The sequence below is a fragment of the Vulpes lagopus genome, chromosome 13 (assembly GCF_018345385.1).
Source record: "Vulpes lagopus strain Blue_001 chromosome 13, ASM1834538v1, whole genome shotgun sequence".
Classification (NCBI taxonomy): Eukaryota; Metazoa; Chordata; class Mammalia; order Carnivora; family Canidae; genus Vulpes; species Vulpes lagopus.
The window spans coordinates 20,182,763-20,206,226 of NC_054836.1; the positions used below are offsets into that span (position 1 = coordinate 20,182,763).

The 23,464-nt window shown below is 36.7% G+C and overlaps 1 protein-coding gene across 14 annotated transcripts in view; it reads left to right on the forward strand.

Annotated features, from left to right (window-relative positions):
- The window catches only part of PPP1R9A (protein phosphatase 1 regulatory subunit 9A), a 315,876-nt gene that overhangs the window by 220,467 nt on the left and 71,945 nt on the right, over positions 1–23,464 (forward strand). For all 14 annotated transcript variants that reach the window (XM_041728258.1, XM_041728260.1, XM_041728266.1 and 11 more), the window contains one exon: positions 18,741–18,896. In XM_041728258.1, coding sequence (XP_041584192.1) covers positions 18,741–18,896 — 156 coding nt within the window. The remainder of the gene's footprint in view (positions 1–18,740; positions 18,897–23,464) is intronic.

Genomic DNA, 23,464 nt, shown 5'->3' on the forward strand with positions numbered 1-23,464 from the left:
GGGAAGTCACAGAAGTAAACACAAATGTCAGGATTTTTCCAACTTTGAGAACATTTACCAACTGTTGAATATAATTTTTTAGCAAAAAGTTATAAAAAGCAAGAAAGCTCAGTGAAGATGGACCTTATCAGCTTTACTTTCCAGTGGGCTACCGAGATCCTTTGGCTTCCCCATGCCTCTGCTCCTTTGGTCTTTTCTTCTTGGAGTACTGTTCCCTGAACCCATTCTTGGTTGCCCTCTATGCCCTTGAATCCTGTTCACTTTCAGGGCTCAGTTTAGGTTTCGTGTGTTTTCTCTACAAAGCCTTCTTGAACTTTCTCAGCTGAGCTAGGGACTCTTTTCTGTAAAGTCAATAACAGTACTACGTGTATCTCTCTATATCATCATTTACCCAAAAATATCCCCCACTAGTCTGTAATCTTTTCAATGACAGGTTTTAATAACTGGTTGATTTTTTAATACACACTGTCATGAGCACAGTACTGGGCAGATGAGAGGAAGCCAAGAAATTGAACTGAATTGAATCACTCAAAGGATGCTAAGATGAGAATTGGAAAGTAGAGTTAAATGAGAATAAAATTTAGTTAGAAACATAATCTAAGATAGTGAGAGAAGAGTGGCACAGAGTCATGGGTAAAAGGCATGGCAAGACAAGAGATTGAAGGTAGGGACCGAGAAATAATCTGTACTTGACCTTTGGCATTTTGGGATTGAGCACCTTTCCATGGGCTTTTGCTTCCACATCTTAATTGTTTTGAGAGAACATGAATTTGCAAGAAGACCCAATCTCTATCACACTGCACCAAAATTGTCTGAATGTAAAACCAGAAAAAAGTGAATATATATATTTCATTCTTTGAAAACCTTTGGATCTTAGAAATAGGAAGTTGGTGACTCATATTGACATGACTTCTTTTTAGTCATAACTGAATAAACGTGCCATAGAAACAGAATAGTTGAAGTGGCCTAAGTGATGTCAAGATCAATATTGCATAGATAGCCATCTTCTGCCCTATAACTGTCAGCCATAGAAGTACATTTTCATCAGCAATAAGAACTAAATGGTGACCTGACCAAAGACCCCAATGTTCTAAAGCAGCCTTATTATGGAGGCTTAGAGGTCTGATAAAGATTCCATTTAAACTGATATTGATACTAATAAGGGTAGTGGTAAAAATTCTTAATGGATTTCTGGAATTCCAGTTCTAAAAGGGGCTTTACAGAAATACTTATTGACATAAAATTGACATAGAATAAAATGTGTAGATCTTAAGTAGATAACTTGATTTCTTTATCATTATATATCCATTATTCAGATATTAAAGTTAACATTAATGAAGGATAACTTACATACAATAAAATGCACCAATTTTAAATGTATTAATTTGGGTAGACAGTTTCATGAATAACCACCACCACAGTCAAGGTACTGAACATTTTCATTACCTCAGATAGTTTCCTTACAGAACTTTGCAGTCACTCCCAGCCCAAACCAAACCATTTAATCTATTTTCTTTTTTTTTTTTTTAAGATTTTATTTATTTATTCATGAGAGTCACAGAGAGAGAGAGAGAGAGAGAGAGAGAGAGAGAGGCAGAGACACAGGCAGAGAGAGAAGCAGGTTCCATGCAGGGAGCCCGATATGGGACCCGATCCTGGGACTCCAGAATCACGCCCTGGGCAGTGAAAGGCAGGTGCTCAACAGCTAAGCCACCCAGGCGTCTCCATTTAATCTGGTTTCTGACACTATAGATTAATTTTGTCAATTCTAGAATGTCCTTTGAACAGAACCATAGAGTACATACTTTTTAATATCTGACTTCTTTCACTTTCATAATGTTACATTTATCCTAAGTGTTCTGTATATTATGATGAAACTGTAATTGGTATTGCTTTGAGTTACAGTAGACAAAGCCCAAGGCCCAGACAAAGTGGGATGTCTAATTGGAGAACTCCATCATAAAGCTGAAGTCTCATGGGCTATACTACTCTGTAAGATGAAAATCAATCTTCCACTCCAAAGACCACATGAGAAATAGCCACTGTCAGACCTTGTTGCCGGGTGGAAGGGAAGAAAAAAATTTTTCTGAGACATTGTAATCACAGCAGCCTGAATTTATGGTACACTTCAAGAGAAAAAAGCATGTCCTTTCTTATGTCATTTATCTTTTTTTTTTTTTTGAGATTGATTTATTTATTTTAGAGAGAGAGAAAAAGAATGCAATGGAAGGGGCAGAAAGAGGGAGAGAGAAACTCAAGCAGACTCCACACTGAGCCTAATGCAGAGCTCAATCTCAGGATTCTGAGATCACAACCTGAGTAAAAACCAAGAGTTGGACACTTAACTAGGCCACTCAGGTGCTCAAAGCCATTCACCTGCAATCAAAGTGTAAAAGTTAAAGTTTCAAGAAAAATGAGCTTACAATTGCAAAGTAAGCTAGGGAACTAAATCACTATGAGTAACAAAAAGCAGAAGGAAGGTTCAGGGAGGAAGTGAGAAGGGACAGGAGAAAAAAAAGAAAAAGGAAAGAAAGATAAGGTCCCCGTTATTTTGTCAGTTATACCAAAATGGAACAAATATCTCCAGTCGTATGTAACTTTTTCCAGAAGACAAAAATGAAAGTGGTACAGCTCTAATACCAGGAATGCAGTAAAACCTTGAGAGTGTGAGATGTATGGGTTAATGAGGTATAATCTTGGTACCAAAACCAAATATTGATGCCGTAGAAGACTTATAGGCCCATCCTATTCATAAAAACAATGCAAAACAAACAAAAAAAAAGCCCTATACAAAATATTAACAAATCATATTCAAGAACATGTAAAAGAGATTTTATAGCCAAGTTGAGTTTAGCCTATAATTCAAGTATGGTTTAATATTTGAAAATCAGTCACTACTTGTTTTTGACATGCTGGAAGGCAAGAAGTAAAAGAAATAAATTGGAAAGGAAGAAATAAAAATTATTGCAGGCAATGTGGTCATCAAACCTCAAATATACCTATACGTTACTTATTAGAAATATTATAAGATTTTGGAAACTTTACTAGACACATAATTAATGTAAAAATAGCATCTATTTCAGTGTGTCTACAGAGAGAAAATATAATTTATAAATTTTAATTACTTCGGTAGAAGGTAAAATTTTGCTTAACAAAACATAGACAAGACCCTTATGGGAAAAAATTTTTATTGAAATTATTGAAGAAGACTTATATGAAAGGGAAAAGAAACTTTGTTTATGGGTTAGAAGACTCCGTAGTTTAATTGAGTCAGTTCTCTCCAAGTTGATTTATATATCCAATGCAATTTCAGTAAAAATAATTCTAATGAATTCAGAAATAGAATTCAGTAAGCTATCACTAAAGTCCATAGGAAATAACAATGCACCAGAAATAACTATGACATTTCACATGCTTTAAAAGAGAGATATTTATTATTAAACTGTGGAAATTTAGTCTCTGAAGCAAAGAAGGAACAAGTTGGTCAGGAAGCCAAGAAGCAGCCCCTCATATAAATGAAAATTGGATTAGTGACACCAATAACATTCTAGGTGAGTTGAGAAATGTTAGGCTTTTCAGTGAAAGAAACATGGTGAAATTGCAACCCACATCTCAGTCTGTACCCAAAAGCTCATTCCAAGTGCACTCAGATGCAAAAAAAGAAGAATCCTAAAATTTAGAAGACACCATAGAAAAATATCTTTATGACCTCAGTGTAAGAAATGGTTTTGCTACATGAAACACCTAAGAAAGCAAAACCATAAAGGATAGAATTGAGAAAATCGACTACATTAAAAATTAAGAACGTCTGTTCATCTGAAGAATACCTTTATGAAAGCAAAAAGGCAAACCAGAAGCTGGAAGAAAATATTTGAAAAAGAAATAACTGGGATGCCTGGGTGGCTCAGTGGTTGAGTGTCTGTTCCTTTGGCTCAGGTCCTGATCCCAGGGTCCAGGATTGAGTTCCGTGTCAGGCTCCCTACAGGGAGCCTGCTTCTCCCTCTGCCTATGTTTCTGCCTCTCTGTCTCTCATGAGTAAATAAAATAAAATCTTTTTAAAAAGAAAAAGAAATAACCGAAAGAGGATTATATAAAAAGTACTTCTATTAGCCAATATGAAAAGAATATAAAGAGGGCCATTGGCTTTAATGCTCATGTCATAGAAGAGAAACCTCCATGACTGATGAACATATGAAAAGATGCCCAAATATATTAGCAATCAGGTTGTGAAAATTAAAAACTAAAATGAAATACCATTTGATATTTACCAAATTGATTTGAATTGGATATTTTAAATTTTGGTGAGGATGTAGAGTAAAAGGATCTATTATTCTCTGCTCTTAGGATATATTAATTGGTCCATCTACTTTGAAAAACAATTTGATATGATCTAGTAAAGTCATCTCCACGGTTATATTCTTTACTAAACAGTTAGTAAACCTCTTATATACATGAGCCATAAGATATGTTGTGATATTTTTCTTGTAAATGAAAAAAATTTGACACAACTGATGTCTCTATCAACAAGAGAATGGGTAAATTTATTGTAGTGCATTCAGAGTGGAATAATATACAGTTGTTTTAGCAACCCACAACAAGTGGTGGAATCCCAGGAACATCCCATTTAAAAAAAAGAGAGGTTGGGCAGCCCTGTTGGCCCAGCAGTTTGGCGCTGCCTTTGGCCCGGGGTGTGGTCCTGAAGACCTGGGATCGAGTCCCATGTCCGGCTCCCTGCGTGGAGCCTGCTTCTACCTCTGCCTGTGTCTCTGCCTCTCTCTCTCTCTCTCTCTGTCATTAATAAATAAATAAAATCTTTAAATAAGACAAAAAAAGGCACAGGAGTATATAAGCAATATGATTCCACTCATGAGTCTTAAAACCATTACAAATAAATGATACATTGTTTTGCTCTACATAAATATGATAGAACTAAAGTAAAACCAAAAATAATAAAATTCAGCAAGATTATTTTAAAGGGAAGCACCTGAAATCAAATCAGGAGCGCACACACAGAGGACTATTAAAATGTCGTAATACTCTCTTTTTCTTGAACTAGGTTGTTCATTGGTAGTTGGTTATATCATTATTCGCATAGTATCTATATGTTTTAAAAATACTCTTCCTGTCAACTCAATATTTAATGAACAAATTAAAATCTGCCATGTACAGTTCTTGTATTTAGCAGTTATATGGATAAAAAATTGGCAATTACCTAGTCTTGCTCTCCAAGACTGATGAAATGGCTTTCAGACTCTATGTCTCAAACTTGCCTCAATGTGACAATCACATGGTACTTCTTTAAAGTTACAAATTTCTCCACCCAGCCTCAGACCTAATGAGACAGAATATGCATTGTATGAGGCCTAGGATTTGGGGAGTTTTGGGGAAGGAGTCAGACATGATCAGAACTGGAGTTATTCAGCTTAAAGATGCCAGGAAAACTGACCTTTGAGTCCTGGTATTGCAGAGACTTTGTAAGAAAGAATTACTGCTGTGAACCATCAGATGGCCACGAGGAAAGGAGTAGAATTATTCTCCCTCAAAGGAAATTGTAATTTATCATTTTATTTATCATTATATTTATATTATATATTTATAATTATCTTTATATTTATCATTAATTCATAGATAATCCATAGAAATACCATCACTGATGTTTATATTGGTTTTACCTTTTTGTTTACTATAAATTCTATAGCTGTAACTTCAGGTTCTATCTGATGACCTGTTAGCATTTTTGCAGTCATGTGAGTCAATTTGTATATGTACATACCATATTTTCCAAGATTAAATTCATTGTATAATTATAGAATTATTAAAACAATAATAACATGTGCCACTTTGGCCCCCTATAGTTGTTCTCTTCTGCAGATTAAACATTCAGGGAAATACAAATCTCTTAGTCTCTTCCCACAGTTCTCCTGGCATCAGAATAAGTGCTTCATTGTTTCATTGGCAAGTAGAACGAAACTCAAGGAAGGCTGCCAATTTGAAATTGCAGTGTGACATTTGAATTACAGAGGTCTACTTTGGTCTGTTGACTGTTTAGTTCTGGATCTCAGTGGGAAAAATAAGGATCTTTAGTTCCCTTCTCGTATAGAATATATTTATCAGGGACTTAAAGACAGTGGCATTTATGTCCTAGTGAGTAGGTAGCATTTGTTAAGAGGAATTGAATTAGGAATATTGAGTCATGGGAAAATGTAGTTCATACTTCCGAGAAGCTTGCTATTCTGTTTTGGAAACAATAAATATATGTGGTATAAATATATATGGTATATAAACAATAAATATATATGGTAAATATATATGGTAAATAATTTAAAGCATTTTCAGGGCAACCCATCAAAAGGCCAAATAACCAGAGTGTGAAAGCATCATCACAACTAAGGACATACAAAATAAAAGTATGAATTTAGATTTGGGGTTTTGATTTTTTTTTTTGCAAGAATTTTTTGTTGTTTTTATTTGTTTGTTTTCTGTAACCTAGATATGGGTCAATATTGGTGTGTTCAAGAAATAGAAAGACCGGTTTACCTGCAGGCAAAATATGTGGAAAGGAATACTATTTGGACAGTCTTTGAAAAGGTAATTTGAAAAATATTGCAGGGACTTTAAAAATCAGCTGAGTTGCTAGACTTTTTCCCTATTAAAAATAATTAGGAAACAGTTCTCCATGAGGCTCTCAAATTTCTGAGGCACTGGCTGCCCTTTGTTCTGGGCTACAAGATGTTTGTGTAGTGAACAGTCTTGGAAGATAGAGATAGTCTTCCCCTCTGGAGCAAAGGTGGTAATGTTACCTGCTATAAAAGATGCAGGTTACCTAAGCTCTTGGGTCCCCTCTGGACAGGCCTGCTTATGCAGGTATCACCTGGCCCTCTTCTCATCACTCTTTGGAAATTGGAGTTTAGGGAATCAACACAAAGATATGATAGCTTAAATCAACTAGTACAAAGACCCATTCTGGGTTAAAAGAATGTTCTGACCTTGTCACAGTCATAGAGAAACACACTGGCACCTACCTTGAAGGGAAGGAATTTGTAATTGGCATAATCAGAAGCCTGGTGGAACTTTAGTGAGTTTACTGTGGAGATAATGCTAGTTATCTCCAAGGCATATAATGCTAGTTTTAGAGAAGTAGCAACTGTTGGATGGTCTTTGACTCAACCTCTCCTACAGTTTATCATGCTAGCTGTAGTCATTCAGACAGCAAAACATCAGAAAGTTTTTTGTGGTGTGTCTTGTCTGCTACAAAGGAATATCGGCCCTATCAGCGAGAGTCCTTTGAGATAGACAAACTCCTGTGGGAAACCATTGATGAGTAGTAGGGTCCCAACTCCCCTACAGTGCCAATGAAAGTACCCTGCTAGAGAATGAGAAAGTGTCCTACATCAGTCTAGCTAAATTGCTACAGGTAGCCTTACCATATTGGAAAACTTCCCCATCCTTTATGTTCTAATCAGTTCCTGTTTATGTTCTAATCAGTTCCTGTTGTGGGAGTCAAGCCAGTGGCTACCGGGTCAAAGACTCTCCAAAGCTAACTTGGTTGTGTCAGTAATGACAACACCTTATATATAGTGCCTTAGGTGGTAGATACTCAAAGTTTGATTAAAACACAGGTAACCACTGCACTTCTCAAAACTGAAAATAAATGCACTTTGTTACTGGTACAGGGCTGCCTTCTGCCTCTACATGCCTTGTGGCCTCCTCTCTCTACTCTGAACTCAGCTGCTATGAGGAGGAAGGTTACTAGGGGTCAGGATGAGATCTCCTTTGTCCTCCAGAGAGACAAGATATTATAAGAACCCCTTAAGTACACTAGGGAACTTTGGGAGGGGAGGCACTCAACTTCATGGTGGTATGGATACTGGCTCACAAATCACCATGTCACCTGGTCATGTAGTGAGGAAAGATGCCCACATTCTACTGATGTGGTTTGGGCAGGGTTCACAGTGAGAAGGGAAGCAAAATGGCCTTTTGGAAGGAACATTTGGGCAGATGCAACATAATACTGTTATGGCTTCACTGCTCAATGTGTAATGTTATTAATGTGATGATATACACCTGCCCTTCTTTGTTGCATTAGTGCCAGTGGAGAATCTGTCATTCAGGGATTGCCACATGTTAGGACAGTAATAGTAGGACGAGAAAGAAAACACTTTCCCTGTTTCTCCCATGTGGGTCAGCAGAAACAATATAGAATCCTAGAAAAAGAAGGAGAAATCACAGCTTATCTAAACACATAATGGCTGCCAGACTGCTTGGGCCATTTCCCAACATAACATAACTGCATGTCTGATGCAGCAACCAAAAAAAGAAGAAGAAAGGCAGCTATTAACTTTCTACTAAGTTCTTAATGGAACTTAAACTGAATGACCAGTGGAAGCTTTATGACTCTGTGGTCTAATATTCTGTTTGAGATGGGTCAACTTGAACTCACAGACCAATAAGGTTAAAAGGGCCCAACAAACCTTGCTTGTCAAATGGAAATGGTAACTATAAGAAAGCTACTACCAACCTGGCCCAGCAGCAGCATCTTAGATTTACATGAACAAGTAGCAGCTTTCCATTTTGTGAAAACTTTATCTGATATTCTACCTCTTGAAACAAGGCCACTGGCTCAGTGAGACTTTCAATTCATAAAGGTTTCCTTAAATGCCCGGGCTTGATTCACTGATGTGTCAGCTAAGCTATCCAAAGCTACTAGGCTTTCCAAACTCAGCACCAGCTATACAGATGCAAAAATGACGTCGACATCTTGCTCACTGGGCATAACTCAAGGCCATTCCTATAGGTCTGAGCAGTACCCCCCTTGATGAACCTTGTTACTGACTCTTAAGCTGATGTAAGTGACTTAACTGTTTGGTCATCATTACTCATCAATTACTTGGTCAATTGCTTTCCTAAGTGATAGTTGACTTATTTTTTATATGCATTGTGCGGGCAATTATTCTTAGGGTTGGACTCATTTAATTGGATGAGGTGGTACAAAATTTGTACTTTAATGTGATCAGGGACACCAGTCCTGGAAGGCATTCAGATCAACCTCAACTCATTGGCCAGGGTTGTTATAGGTGATAGAATTGTCTGAATCATAGATATTCTTCTTGTGGGCCAACACCAAGCCTGTGCAATCCCTGATTCTTGCCATATCTGAATTAATACCTTAGGCCAACTGGAATAAATAAACTTGAGGAGAAAGCTACCTGAATTTCTAAGGTAGACCTGATGGTTTACGGGATTTATGTAGCCAGTCACATCTGAAAGCCTGGGGAATATGGTTGATCTCAGTTACTGCAAGTTACTCATTCTGTTGCTTGGAGTTCATTTAATAGTCGTAATTATATGAAATAGACTAGGTCCTAGCCACTGGAGTCACACTGATGAGGGAAAGTCGTACTAATAGGAAAATTCACCAGAAGCCAAAATGGTATAGAAACAAGGGCAGATATCACTGGGAGACAGTTCCTCCATAGGTCTCTGACTTCTCTACAAGAGGCACTCATGCCTTTCTTTCAGATTACCTTTTTAATGATGTTTGTATAATGAACAGTCTTGGAAAATAGAGGAGTGTCTCTCTATAGGGCACATAACAGACTTGCTTATTACCCATTATAAAAAAATATGAGTTCCTTCAGTTCAGAATTCCTTTTTTGGGGGGTTTATGGTTCATGTTTCTCAATGTAATTATAGTTAGAAACAACTATTTTAAGAGACTTTTTTCTAAGGAAGAAAGAAAATGAAACTATCTTTTAAAAAAAATACTTGGTATTTGAATACTCACCAACCAATTCAATACAGTAAAATAGTTGGAATGGGGAAGGATTATAGAGGTTGAGATGATTAGGATTATTCCTAGAAAATAAAATTTAAGAAATTGTAATTGAAAATTGCTTCAGTAATTGAATATTATAGATTATAGTACATGTAACTATTTCTCAGTTCTCTTTTTTATTTGAATATAGTTGGCACACAATGCTGCATTAGTTTCAGTTGCATGACACAGTGATATGACAAGTTTATACATATTGCTATGCTCACCACAAGTGTAACCACCATCTGCCACCATACAACATTATTACAGTACCAGTGACTATATTCCTTATTCTGTACCTCTTATTCCTGTGATTTATTCATTCCATAACTGAAAGCTATGTTTTCTACTCTCATTTACCTATTTTGCCCGTCTCCCTACCTCCCTCACTCTGGCAATCACCAGTTTGTTATTTGTTTTTATGGATCTGTTTCTGCTTGTTTGTTTGCTCATCAGTTTTGTCTCTTGGACTCTACATGTAAGTGAAATTATATGGTACTTGTCTTTCTCTGACGGATTTCATTTAACATAATATCCCCTAGGTCCATTCATGTTGTCTCAAATGGCAAGACCTCATTCTTTTTTATGAATGAGTAATATTTCATTTTATATATATATATTTCATTATATATGTATATAAAACAACTTATTTATCTATTCATCTATTAATGGACACAAGTTTCTCCATATCTTGATTATTATAAATAATGCTGCAGTAAACATAGGGGTGCATATATCATTTTTAATTAGTGTTTTCTTATTTTTTGGGTAAATACCCAGGAATGGAATTTCTGTTTTAATTTTTTGAGGAACCTCCATACCTAAGTTCAGAATTCTTAACAAAAGATGTTAGTTCCACCTTCTGCTTCATTTTTAGACCTATTCTCCTGGCAGTACCCTGGCTTTGAACTTTGTTTGGAAACTATTTCTTATTTTTAGAATCAAGATGTTCAAAACCATCAAGTCTTAGTTCCTTTCTGTTTAATGGTCCTTTCAATTTCTCTCTTTGGTCACATTTTTACCATTAGCAGCAAGAAGAAATCGGGCAGCACCTTCAACACTTGTTTGGAAACCTACTTAGCTAGATCACTCCATTCACTAGGAATGTTTCCAACTTTCTTCTTATAAATGGTGATAATATTGCTGAGTTTTCTGGCACTACACAAGAACTCCCCCCCCCCCCAACTCCGGATTTCCACTTACAATGTGTTCAAGGCAATTTAGGCCTGCTTTAACATACTCTTCAGAATCCTCCCAGCCGTCCTTCACTGCCTATTTCCAAAGCCACTTCCTCATTTTTCTGTGTTTGTTATGGCAGTTCCCCCTTTCTGTTGCTCCATAACAAATTACCACCACAATGTAGCAACTTAAAATAAGAAACATTTATACATTACAGTATCTCTGTCTGGGTCCATTTAACTGGATGCCTCTGACTCAAGATTTGTCCCATTGCTGCAAATAAGGTGTCCGCCAGAGCTACAGTCATCTGAGTGCTCAACTGGGGGAAGATCTGCTTCCAATTCATTTGCAGCTGTTGGCAGGACACGGAAGATACACTTCCAAGCTCCTCATGTGACTGTTAGCATGCCTCAGGTCCTTGCTGACTGTTGGCCAGAAACATCAGTTCAGTATGATGTAGGTATCTTGGTAGAGACATGCTAAGAGGACAAAAGAGATGCAAGCCATAGTCTTTTTGTAAACTAATCCCAGAACAGACATCCCATCACTGTTGTATTCTCGTTGTTAGAAGTGAGTCACTAGGTCCAGCCCACACCCAAAGGGAAATGGATTATAGAAAAGTATAGATTACCCAGGAAGAAGGATCCTTAGGGGTCATTTTAGAGCTTGCCTACCATGGTGGTACCTACTTTCTAAAAAGTAGCTACCTACTTTCTAAAAAGTACCTACCTACTTTCTAAAAAGAAGGGGTGAAGAAAAAAGACTAATGGAGGCATTAAAATACTGTAAAATCAAAGGCTAATTTATAAACTGTCTACCACAAGTGCTAGAAAATTTTAAGAAGTGAAAAGATGAGTTTGAGTTGTTAGAAAAAATTTTATAGACACATCTTCAATCTATCTAGTTGGAATTTTAGGAAAAATAATTTGCCAGTGATAGTATCAATTATCTGAGGAACTAGATGCTTGAAAGCAGGGAACATGGAAGGCTATATCAGTAACATAGGTATAGATGGTAGATGTTTCTTGCTCTAGTAGCTAGACTGTAGAATGAAGTGAAATATCAGAAAACATTCTTAGAACAAAGATTATTGGCAAGAAAATTTTGAATGGTTTGAGAAATGAGTATATATCTTGGTCCAGGCATCATGTGGATGTTTCACATACTTTATTTCTTTAAATCCTCTCAATGTACTATGAGATTGGTATCTTTGGGGCCATTTTATAGAAGAAGGGAGCACAAAAGATGTAAGCTAAATGGTTTGCCTGCTCTTGTGCAACTGTGAAATTGTTTTTTCTTTTCTGGGGCCTGGTCTCTCTGTCACCAAAACTCATGCTTTTTTTGCTGGTGTTGCCCTGGAGAAGCCAGGGATAGTGAAAATTATCATAGTCATCAAGTCATCTAGTCTTTTATCATATTCTAAGCACTGTGATGAATACTTTGAAGATCTCACTACTGGAAATTCCCCCAACAAACTTAGGAATAAGATGCTGTTATTCCCATTCTATAGATGAGCAAAGAGACTAAGTGGCCTAACATTACAAAAGTAGGACATACAGAGTCAACTGACAGAAAATGAAAGAGAGATGCCTTTGCAGAGAAGGGGATGCTTTTGCTGAAAGCCATCTGGATGGCTGGCACAGATTTAGGAATTTTAAACATTAAAGTGTTAGTTTGAGGTCTTTCTCCTCCAGAGAAAAAGCAACTCTCTTCTATTCTCTAACAGAACTGAGTCTGAAAATATATATAACCAAATTCAAATCCAGTAAACAAATTCCAACAAAAACTGCATAATCAAGGCTATTTTTATGATTAGCACCATTTAGTTTCCCGGAATTTACCAGAGCAAACATTGCTACAGCAGAAATTACTGCTAATGGTTGAACCTAACAACAAGAGAAAATCCCCAAAAGGGTCATTTGGGCTCCAGCTGCAGCTGTGCTTCACTATATTTCTTATTTGAAAGCTGAGAATTAACAGGAAAATCAGGGCTCTGCTGTGCTGTGCAGATGTGGCTAAAACTGTATTAATTTATTCAGCAAACATTTGTTTAGTGCCTACTATATGCCAAGCAGTGTGCTAGCCACACTGGGATTATAGATACAAATCATACCTGGCACTTTCAAGGAGCTTACGGTTGAAAGTGGTTGATAGGAGGCAGATATCAAAGAGCCAAGTTTTATGAGTGATATAAGGATATAGCAGAAACATAAAGGAATGGATTAAAAGAGTCTTTGGGCAGCAACTTCATAGAATGAGCTGAGTCTTGGATCTTCATCTTGGATTACTGGGGCAGGATGGGGCCCAGTAAGTGAAGACAACAGAGGCCTGAAAGTTTTCTTGGTCTTGGGCTGATGCCCCCAAAACTGGGAGTATAAGAAGAGGAGCAGGTTTAGGGAAAAGAAAAATTTTACTTCAGAAATGACTGGTTTGCTTATAAAAGATTCATGTGGTGGGGCTTCTAGGACATTATATTTATGAGACCAAAATTTAGCAAATGTCTGGTTATGAGATTCAATTTTGGAGATGCTTTAGTGTATGTTGCTGTTGTGGGATTAGCACCATGACCAGCAGCGGCAGCGATTGCTTGTTTTGAATGCCTGCCATGTGCCATACCTTGTATTCAACACATTACAGACTCCGTCTAACTTAATCTCATGACAACTTTATTATATATACTAAGGAGCTATTTTTATCCTCACTTTATAGATGAGGAAATTGAAACTTAAATCTGGAAGCTATAGGCTTCAAAATCATGATTGTTTACTTGGTCTCTGATGAACCACCTCATCAATATAACAGATAATGTCCCATCCCTTCCATAAAACCTAAAATTAGATCATCAGCTCTCCTGAGTGCTCAAAGCTCAAAAATGTCTATATGCTTTTGCTCCTACCAGTCAAAAGTTAGATATTTACTAAGAGGCAGAATCTGTCAGCTATACCTAATTATTGTTGTAATCATGTATTTTAATAAAATACTAAGTGCTCTAATATAATATGAGTATGAAATAAGTTGTGTCCATGAAAAGGAGATGAAATGGTTTGGAAAGAGTCAGTAAAGTAAAGATTGGTAGCTTAAGAAAATTAGATGTGCAAAGGAAACATAAAAGAGACCAACCATAAACATCTAGAGGAATTTTGTACTCATTTTGCTTTGCAAGTATCTTTTCCATCCATTTTAAGACTGCAGCAATTCTATAGACTGTATGCTATGGTTCTGGTTTATATGAGAAAGAGTGCATGAAACATCAGTCAGCAGACCCATCAGCCAAATCTTTTGAAGGAGACTTCTATGCACTTGCCCAGGGTGAGCACCTTATGAGAGAAAAAAAGAGGGCAAGAACTTTGCAGCTCTCTAGAGACAGGTGCAAATCTTCAGAGTGAATTGAATGAAAATGTTCAAAGATGTGGAAGGTGAATTTCAACACAACAAGATTACCCACCAGCATTTTTGGTTAGGGAAATATGAAAGGAATGTATTCCCATTTTTTATCCTGTAAAGCTTTACTTTCTGTAGACTGCAAGCAGTGTAGCATAGAAGAAAGAGAATGAGCTTCGGAATATGTTAGCTCCAACAACATAACTAATTGTCTGATGTTGGGTAAAGTCTTTGAGTCTCAGTTTCCTCTAAGTACAATGGAATAGTAATACCTATATCACACAGTCTTCAAGAAACAGTGTTGGGTACAGTTACAAAAGAATGGCTGTTCATTTTATTGCACCCTTGGGTAAGCAATAAAAAAAGTCTAAGATATTAATCAAGAAGGTAGATGAGTTGTGAAAAGGAACCCTTACTATCTCTGTCAGTTCTTACACTAAGAACAATTAAAATGGATTTTCAGGTTGGGACAAAAGATTTTTCTGTTTACTCGAAAGACACTGAATCTGGCCAGAAATAAGGAGAAGGAAATGGATGCCAATGTAAATACTTTGTTGTGAGACTTTTTTTTTTTGATGCAGTATTGTCCACCTCCCTATATAAATGTCAGATTCAATCCAGTCTAGTTGTGAGGTTTATGAAATTCTGCCTACCTATCATTCCATGTAATTTATTTTCATATTAACCCTAAAAGTGGTGTCCATTTTCAATAAAGATGAGACAATCAGAACACATTATTCTTAGTCTACTAAATGTAACTTTTTAGCTTCTAGATGTTAATGAGGTTCTGTGGTAAATGCATCCTTTATCATAAAGCCTGTTTATGTTGGGAGTGGATCAGCAAGAGAGAATGACAAGATAGGTTTTTTTAATTTTTTTAAAAAAATTTTAATCTTTTAAAAAAATTTTTTTTTTTATTTATTTATGATAGTCACACACACACAGAGAGAGAGGCAGAGACACAGGCAGAGGGAGAAGCAGGCTCCATGCACCAGGAGCCTGACGTGGGATTCAATCCCGGGTCTCCAGGATCATGCCCTGGGCCAAAGGCAGGCGCCAAACTGCTGTGCCACCCAGGGATCCTGGTTTTTTTAAGTTTTTATTTAAATTCCAGTTAACATATAATATTAGCTTAGGTGTACAATATAGTGATTCAGCACTCCATACAATACCCGTTGCTCATTACAAATGCAATGCTTAGTCTCCATCACCTATTTCCCCCATCCTTCTGCCCATCTCCCCTCTGTAACTGTTGCTTTGTTCTCTGTAGTTAAGAGTCTGTTTCTTGGTTTGCTCTCTCTCTCTCTTTATTCCCCTTGCTCATTTTTTTGTTTTTTTAAATTCCAGTTGACATGATAGTTTTAATTTTATTTTTATTGAATATTTGTTTATTTTAAAGACAGAAAGCATGGTGGAGAGGGGCAGAGGGAGAGAATCTCAAGTAGACTCCCTGCTGAGCACAGAGCCTGACCTGGGGCTCAATCCCACAACCCTGAGGGGTTGAGATCATGACCTGAGCCAAAGCCAAGAGTCTGATGCTTAACTGACTATGCCACCCAGGCACCTGGGCATGATAGTTTTTAAACACCCTATCCAGAACCTCTAATAAGTACTAAGTAGAATCAAGACACTAAAAGACATATCTTGACCTTAGTATGCTTATAAAACTAATTAGAAAAAAACATTAGTAAGTGGAGAGATGAAATGAAAGATAAAAAGAATTTCAGGAGAATTGCAGATAATTTGGTTATTGAGGAGAGGAGATTGGTAAAGTAAAAAACAAAACAAAACAAAACAACTGAATCAAGACCAAGAATTGTTAATAACTTATATTGATGAGTGTAATTTTGATAACTAAAATGAATGACAAAGCCAGAACTAAGAGAAGAACTACATATACTGTACATATATTGTATACACCCTACTCCTGTTATTCATTGTAAGAAGTATTAAAAAAATAAAAAATACTGCCTTCTTAACAAATGCCTTTGCAGTTCATTTTAAAAAATATACATATATTATCGAAAACTTCCTTGGGAGCTTATAGATATTGCCAAGCAAGTGCCATAAGCATTCTTGGATATACTTTTTTAAAAATATTTGCTATGATCCTGTTATATGTCAGGACCTATTCTAGGCACATGTTTATATTCATTCCCTTACACATAGTGAAGAAGTGCCTATTTTCAAGCTGGGAAAGGGAAATCAAATTGTTCATTTCAATGTTATGTTTAAAATGCACCACATTGTCATCAGACTTAAATGTAGCTTAAGATTTTATGGGGTCATTCAGGAAATTCATCAAATTTATGATGTAGAAGTAAATTTTATTATATACCTGGTTTGGGCCTTTATAATGAAGGCGTGGCTTTGCTGCTAGTTGTAATTAGGATTAAAAGCAAGCACCCAGTTTAATATCTTTAAACGAAAACTTTCAGCAGGGTATCAAGATTGTGTACCTAACCAGCCTTACTGCATTTCTATTAATTAACATCACTGGGATTTACAAAGTAACTATTGGTTCTAAAAATATATGTAAATAGGAGGTGAGTTCACTTACAGAATATCACAAAAAGTTATACCAAATCTGGAATTAGGGTTCTTCTATGATTTATAGGATCTAATCATACCGACAAGTGGAAACTACCTAGAATCATCAGCCCTCACTGCTCAGCTACATTCTCCTCACCGTGCCAGAGACACTTGGAAGCATGTTTAGAGTTTACACATTTTCAGACGGGTTTCTAAAGAGTCCAGGGAGGGGTTCCGAGTACTGCAGTGCTATTTCACACAGAGATACACTGAGCTTACTTCTAGATACAAATGCCACCAAAATCAAGGTCTTCATGATAATGGCCTTCATGTCAGCAAGCAGTGTCTGAAGGATGCTGAGGCAGTTTCTTCATCCTGGCCAACGGCCTTCAGATTCCCTACTGGAAATCGTGCCTACTTCTGGGCTCCACAATTTAAAACAAGTGTGGAGGACTTGGAGAGATAAGTTCAAGCAGAAGCACAAAGATAATGACAGGAGAAATCCAGAATAATTTCACTTGAAAAGGAGAAATCAGAATGGCAACTTAATAATGGTCTTTCTGGCATTAGGAATTATTACACTGAGGTTAATGACCAGATTTTCTTCACGTGCAAAACAGTAAAAGAAATAGGATTTCAGTTAGCAAGAATATAGTACAGAACGAAAAGAAAAAACAGCAGATGCTAAGCCTATGTAATCAAAGGAATAGATCACTCCACACACTTTATGAAAGTGTTTTTAAAGGGAATATGAATTCCTGTCTGTCTTATATATCATATATAATAGTACCTGAAAGAACAGGGACACATTAAATGAACTTTGTTTTTTGACCCTGTGAATCAGTGATTTATCTTTAAATTATATCGTAAGGTATATATTTCAAACAATTATTTTGAATTAGAGCCTCATAGCCTAGTGCTGCCAGGAGAGGAGCCACTTTCTAATAATGTTAAGGAGGTTAGTCGTATGGAGGAATATTTATCCCAGGGGCCATGAACTCACGCACCTTCAGGGACCCGTGGGTACTGCGAAGGAGTGAAGCTAACAGCATAGAACAATATGGAGTTGTAAAAGTTGTGGGGTATCTGAAGGCGTGCGACCCATCCAAAAGACGCAACCACTGCTGACTGGCCCGGTTGTTTTCATGTCACAACATCCGCATATTGCCAGATCTTTGGCTTTCTCAAGAAAAACTGGAAATCCAGAATGTCCGGTGGATTTTTTCTTTAACATTGGAGAAATACTAAGATTTATCAAAATCATGTGCAGGCAAAGCAATACACCTCTGTGGGCTGTAAGTTAGAAATCTTCAGGTCCCTAGTTAACCAACACATTAGTCAACAAACAAAAGAGAGCTGATTGCACTCTAAAATTTAGGAGAGTTACATCTACAAAACCTTCGTGTAAGTCTTCTTTAGGGTCTTTTCAAACTCTCTGTATCTTTGGATCTTCCCTGCTTTCAGTATTGGGTGACTTATTCATACAGTGGTGGGAATTTATAGGAATTACCTATTTCCCTTAGCAATATAATTCTATTTCGTAAAACCATCACATACTTAGACTGAAAACAATGTTTGTTGTTCTTGTGAAAATACTACTGATCCTGTTAGATTTTTAGGAATGCACTGATATACGGCATAGACATGTCACTTTGGATCTTTGAACTAACATTCGCTTATAACCTTGGCTGCATGAGGCATGCTTGACTTCAAAGCCTACTTACACTTCACCATTTGGTGACATGTTTTATTTCTCTTTCATAAAATATTTTCAAGTAACTCACTTCTACCTGGGGTGAGGACAGCTGGATTTCTGAAATGCCCTTCCTTTCAGACAGGAGAATATGCCACAGATGAAGAGGAGGACGAGGTGGGACCTGTTCTTCCTGGCAGCGACATGGCCATTGAGGTGTTCGAGCTGCCTGAGAATGAGGACATGTTTTCCCCCTCAGACCTAGACACAAGCAAGCTAAGTCACAAGTTCAAGGAGGTAAGTCGCAGATCTCCAAAATATTTCTCAATACCTTTCCATTTCATTGTTAAGTACACATTTAGTTTGAAAAGAATGTATTGAGAAGAACCAGTTTTCAAAAGAAAGCCTTTTGATATCAAATTGTCTGGAGTCTCATGGACTTTCAGGGTGAAATTTAAGTAGATCCCATTCCACAGTCCTTAATTTTTAAATACTTACTATTTGTTACAGGGATATCTTATGACTTGTCTAGTCATATATTTTCAAGCTGTAGCTGAAATGTGCAGTTTTCATGATAAGTTAAGGTTCTGGTTTTTGTTTTGTTTTGTTTTTCAGTTTTATAGAATTTTGAGCACTTGATGATAGTGTCTCTAAGGCGGCAATGTCTTTGAAAGTTTTTTTTTCTTCTCCTTAAATAGACAAGATCCCCAAAGGAATCAACTGACATACCTAAGTAGTTTAATTGAGGAAATTAAAGCTTAATGAATGAACTCTGAGCAGAGTTAATAGAACCACTCAGGGGTGGTGAGGTGCACGGGGATTGGCAACAGCAGGAACTTCATCCAACTTCCTCCCAAAAGAAGGCTTTCATGGGTAAAGAGGAAAAGAGAGTCCTTTTTTTTTGTTTTTTGTTTTTTGTTTTTCCCAAGAACAGGATCTTTATTAGATGCAGCCACTCCTAAAAACTACGTCTTGGGGACAAGGAGGATACACATACTCAAGCCCCTTCTTTCCTCCTGCGAATGCCTCCACTCAGCCAAACCCAGGCAGGGATCTGAAGAAGTCAGCCTCCGAGGTAGCCACTGATAGAAAAGCGACCAAGAATGGGTCCGAAAAGGGCAGATAGATTCAGATAACCACATCAGTTCTTCTTCCAAATGAACCACTCAGAACTCCCAACTTGTAAAACAGAAACAGTTATGAATAGGCCCCCAAACAGTTTATTCTTCATTGTTTTAGGAAACATCCTCCATTGTCAAGGCAAGGATGTCATTATTTACAGTCTCCCTGCAAAAAACCCTAAGGCACTGAAGCCCTAAAACCACTGCTCTGTGGTTTCCGGCCTGTTAGGGACTTGACCATTTGGAAGAAAAAGTTCTCTTATACATGAAAAACAAGGTTGATAATTGTAAATTTATGATTTCTGATTTTATTTCTAATTTTCTTTTATAATTTCTGATTTTGATGTGTCATAAATAGGTTAGTTTTATATGTTCTGATGTTATACCTACCATGCATAATATATTGACTTACCTTTTTAATTCCTTATGATGAATTTATACTTGTGAGACCAGTATCAAAGTGAATGTACTTTTAAAATGTTAATTTTTATTGAAAAAATTAGATGTATTATAGAATTTTAGAAAATGCATATTTGTATAAATGCCAAAAAAATTTCATGATCCTATTTTTGTATTTGGGATTATACAATACATGATAGGTTAATTTCCTACTCTTGATACCTTGATATGTATAGTTGTATCTTAGGATTTTCTCAAGTCATCAAATGTTCTTCCATAAATGATGTTTATTCACCCTATAGATCTCTTATCGTTGATCTACTTAATTTTTTGTCTTGGAACATTTCCTTTGTTCCCAGGTTTTAAAATATTATCATTATTAAAAGTTACACTGCAATAGATATTTGTGTGCCTATCCTTAAGATAATTTCTCACAGTGGAATTACTAAATCAAAGAATATTAGTATTCTGGGGACTTGTGGTACTTAATGCCAAGTTGCCACCAGAATGGCTTTTCTTGGCGATAGAGAAATTTATTTATGCCATTCAGTGTGTTGAAGTGCCCATTTCTCTCCCACCAATTATTATTTGTCAGGTTGAACCATTTCCATTTGTATATAGTTCACAGAGTCCTTGAGGCAAATACATGGGTTTTCCAGATGATTTATGACTATTCCTAGTTCTAAATCAGATACAAACATCTTGGGGACAAATGAAGTACACTATTCTATAATGATCACAAAACTCAGAATTCTGTTACAGTAGGAGTAGCAATGCTTATCTTAGGGCTAGTTCTTATAAAGGCTTTCTGCATGAACTGATACCTTCAAACCCAAGAGCAGTGCAGAGAAAGTTCTGCTGAAAGTGGCTGAGTGGGAGGAAGAGATAATATAGGGACCTGTTTTTCTACAGCTCTGATTTGGCCCACGAATACAGATTATCTAGGGGAGGAGATGGACTTTAAAAAAAGGCTTCCTTTGAATGTTGTTAACTCTCAATCCAGCTTTGAGGCAGTGAAGTCAAAGTTGTATATCTGGGCAAAAGCCTATAATATAGCTTATCCATGTTGCCAGGCGAGTGTGGCCCTACTTTTTGATAGATAATTGAGCTGGAAGTGGGGTCCACATTCTTTTATGGAAGCCAAAGAGTATAAAAAGCAGAAATAGTATATGGAAGGTTATATTCTCCATCTTCTGAATTGAGAAAAGGACTCCAGGCTCTGTAAATATTGTTTGAGGTGTACTCCATTGTGTTGACAACTGCATGGTCTAGACCCAGGGGTCGGCAAAGTGACCTATTGGCTGCATCCAGCTCACTGCCTTTGGTTGTAAATAAAGTTGTATTCAACACTGCCACAGACATCTATTTATTATGTGTGTGTGTGTGTGTGTGTGTGTGTGTGTGTGTGTGTGTGTGTTATGGTGGTCATGCTACAATAGCCAAATTAAGTAGTTGCACAGAGACCATGTGACCTGCAAATCCTAAATTATTTGCTATCTGGCTTTTTTTTTTTTTTTATGATAGTCACAGAGAGAGAGAAAGAGAGAGAGAGAGAGAAAGAGAGGCAGAGACACAGGTAGAGGGAGAAGGCAGGCTCCATGCACCGGGAACCCGATGTGGGATTCGATCCGGGGTCTCCAGGATCGCGCCCTAGGCCAAAGGCCGGCGCCAAACCGCTGCGCCACCCAGGGATCCCTATCTGGCTTTTTACAGAAAATGATTGCTGACTTTGGTGTGGGCCACTGCATGATCTGGACATATCCTGTCTAACAGAGTGGATTCATTTTTAGCCTGAGTAACCAAATCTGTAGTTTTCTTTTAATTTTGGTTTTTAAGAATTGAAGGTTCATTATCACCTCAAGATCAAGCAAATCTCACATTATTTCACTTCTAATTCTTCTATTCTCTTTTTGTTACATATTTAACAGATTAACATAGTCCTTTTTCTTCAGAAGATTGCCACTGAGTATCAGTGTGGCATACTCTGTCTCAGCATTTGTGTCGTGTACACTGTCATGATCACAGTTTTAAATATCTTTATGTCATTAACATAAATGCCCAAATACTTACATTACTAGATACTTTTCATAAGATTATGCACAAAATGTGGGGTGGAGATAGAGAGTCATGTGTATTGGAGTCTGACAATGTCTCCTATCACAGAAGGTTCTCTTGATTGCATTATATCAGACAGCAGTACATGTTGTACTCTTAATAGAGCACATTAAATTGACATTATCTCAGTAAGTCCTACTTTGGGCCTATTACCTATCTTCCCACCAGCCTCTCAGCTCCTCTGTTTTTGCTCACTTTTATATCCTGTTTTCTCATAGTTCTTGACAGATAGTGGTTAAATATTTGGCAAACAAATGGCATAAGGCATCTACTGGAAGTTGTATAATTCAAGACAGGTACCTAATTGAATTTCCCTGAGTAGTTGACAAGATAGCTAGCACTTTTATTAAAAGCTCATTCCTGCATTTCCCTCTGCTTGGAAGACCAGTATTATTATCTACAGAATTGGTGCCTTTACACTCTGGACTGCTTGTGGCCTTTATATTCTGTTCTTTTTTTCTCATTCTTTAGTGCAATGCTGTTAGAATACATATTAAACAGTAATGGAATAAATCAGATTCATCTAACTCTTCAAAAATTCCTGTAGTGTTCAACCTATTCAAGAAAACGTTTGAATCACTTTATTAATTCCCTTGGAAAAACTTCTTTGCATTTTTGTTGTAATTACATTAAACTACTAAGTTAACTTGAAGAGAGCTGCATTTTTATCCCATTGACTCTTAATCCAAGTTTATGGAATGTATCTGTTTAATTTGAGTCTTCTTTTCTGACTCTCTAAAATTTTAGAGTCGAGTCCCCTCTATTAGTTACATAAGCATCCACCTATAAGTACAGAAAATCTAACTAGAGTAGATTAATCAAAAGCTGCCACAAAGGTTACATTAGCTTCAATATAAGTTAAGAAGTTTTCTCTATTTTTCTATTTTCAGAAATGAGTTTTATAAGAGAGACTTAATGACTTGCATAAAAGAGAAATTTCTGTTCCCTAGAAGTTTATTATTACTCAGCTATAAAACCATCTGTGCCTTTGTGGAGGAAGATTTTAAAAACCTTTTATAAAGCCATTACTCTTTTCAAGTTTTTAAGTTTTTCTTGGGCCAGTTTTGGTATTTTGCATTTCTCAAGAAGTTATATATTTCCTCTAAGCACTAATATTTTCTAACATTTTTATAATCTACTTTTTAAATACTGAAGTCTTTACTATCTATAATTATTCTTGTTTCTTTCTTTATTTATTTGAATATTTTTTCTTATTTTCCAGAATTTTTG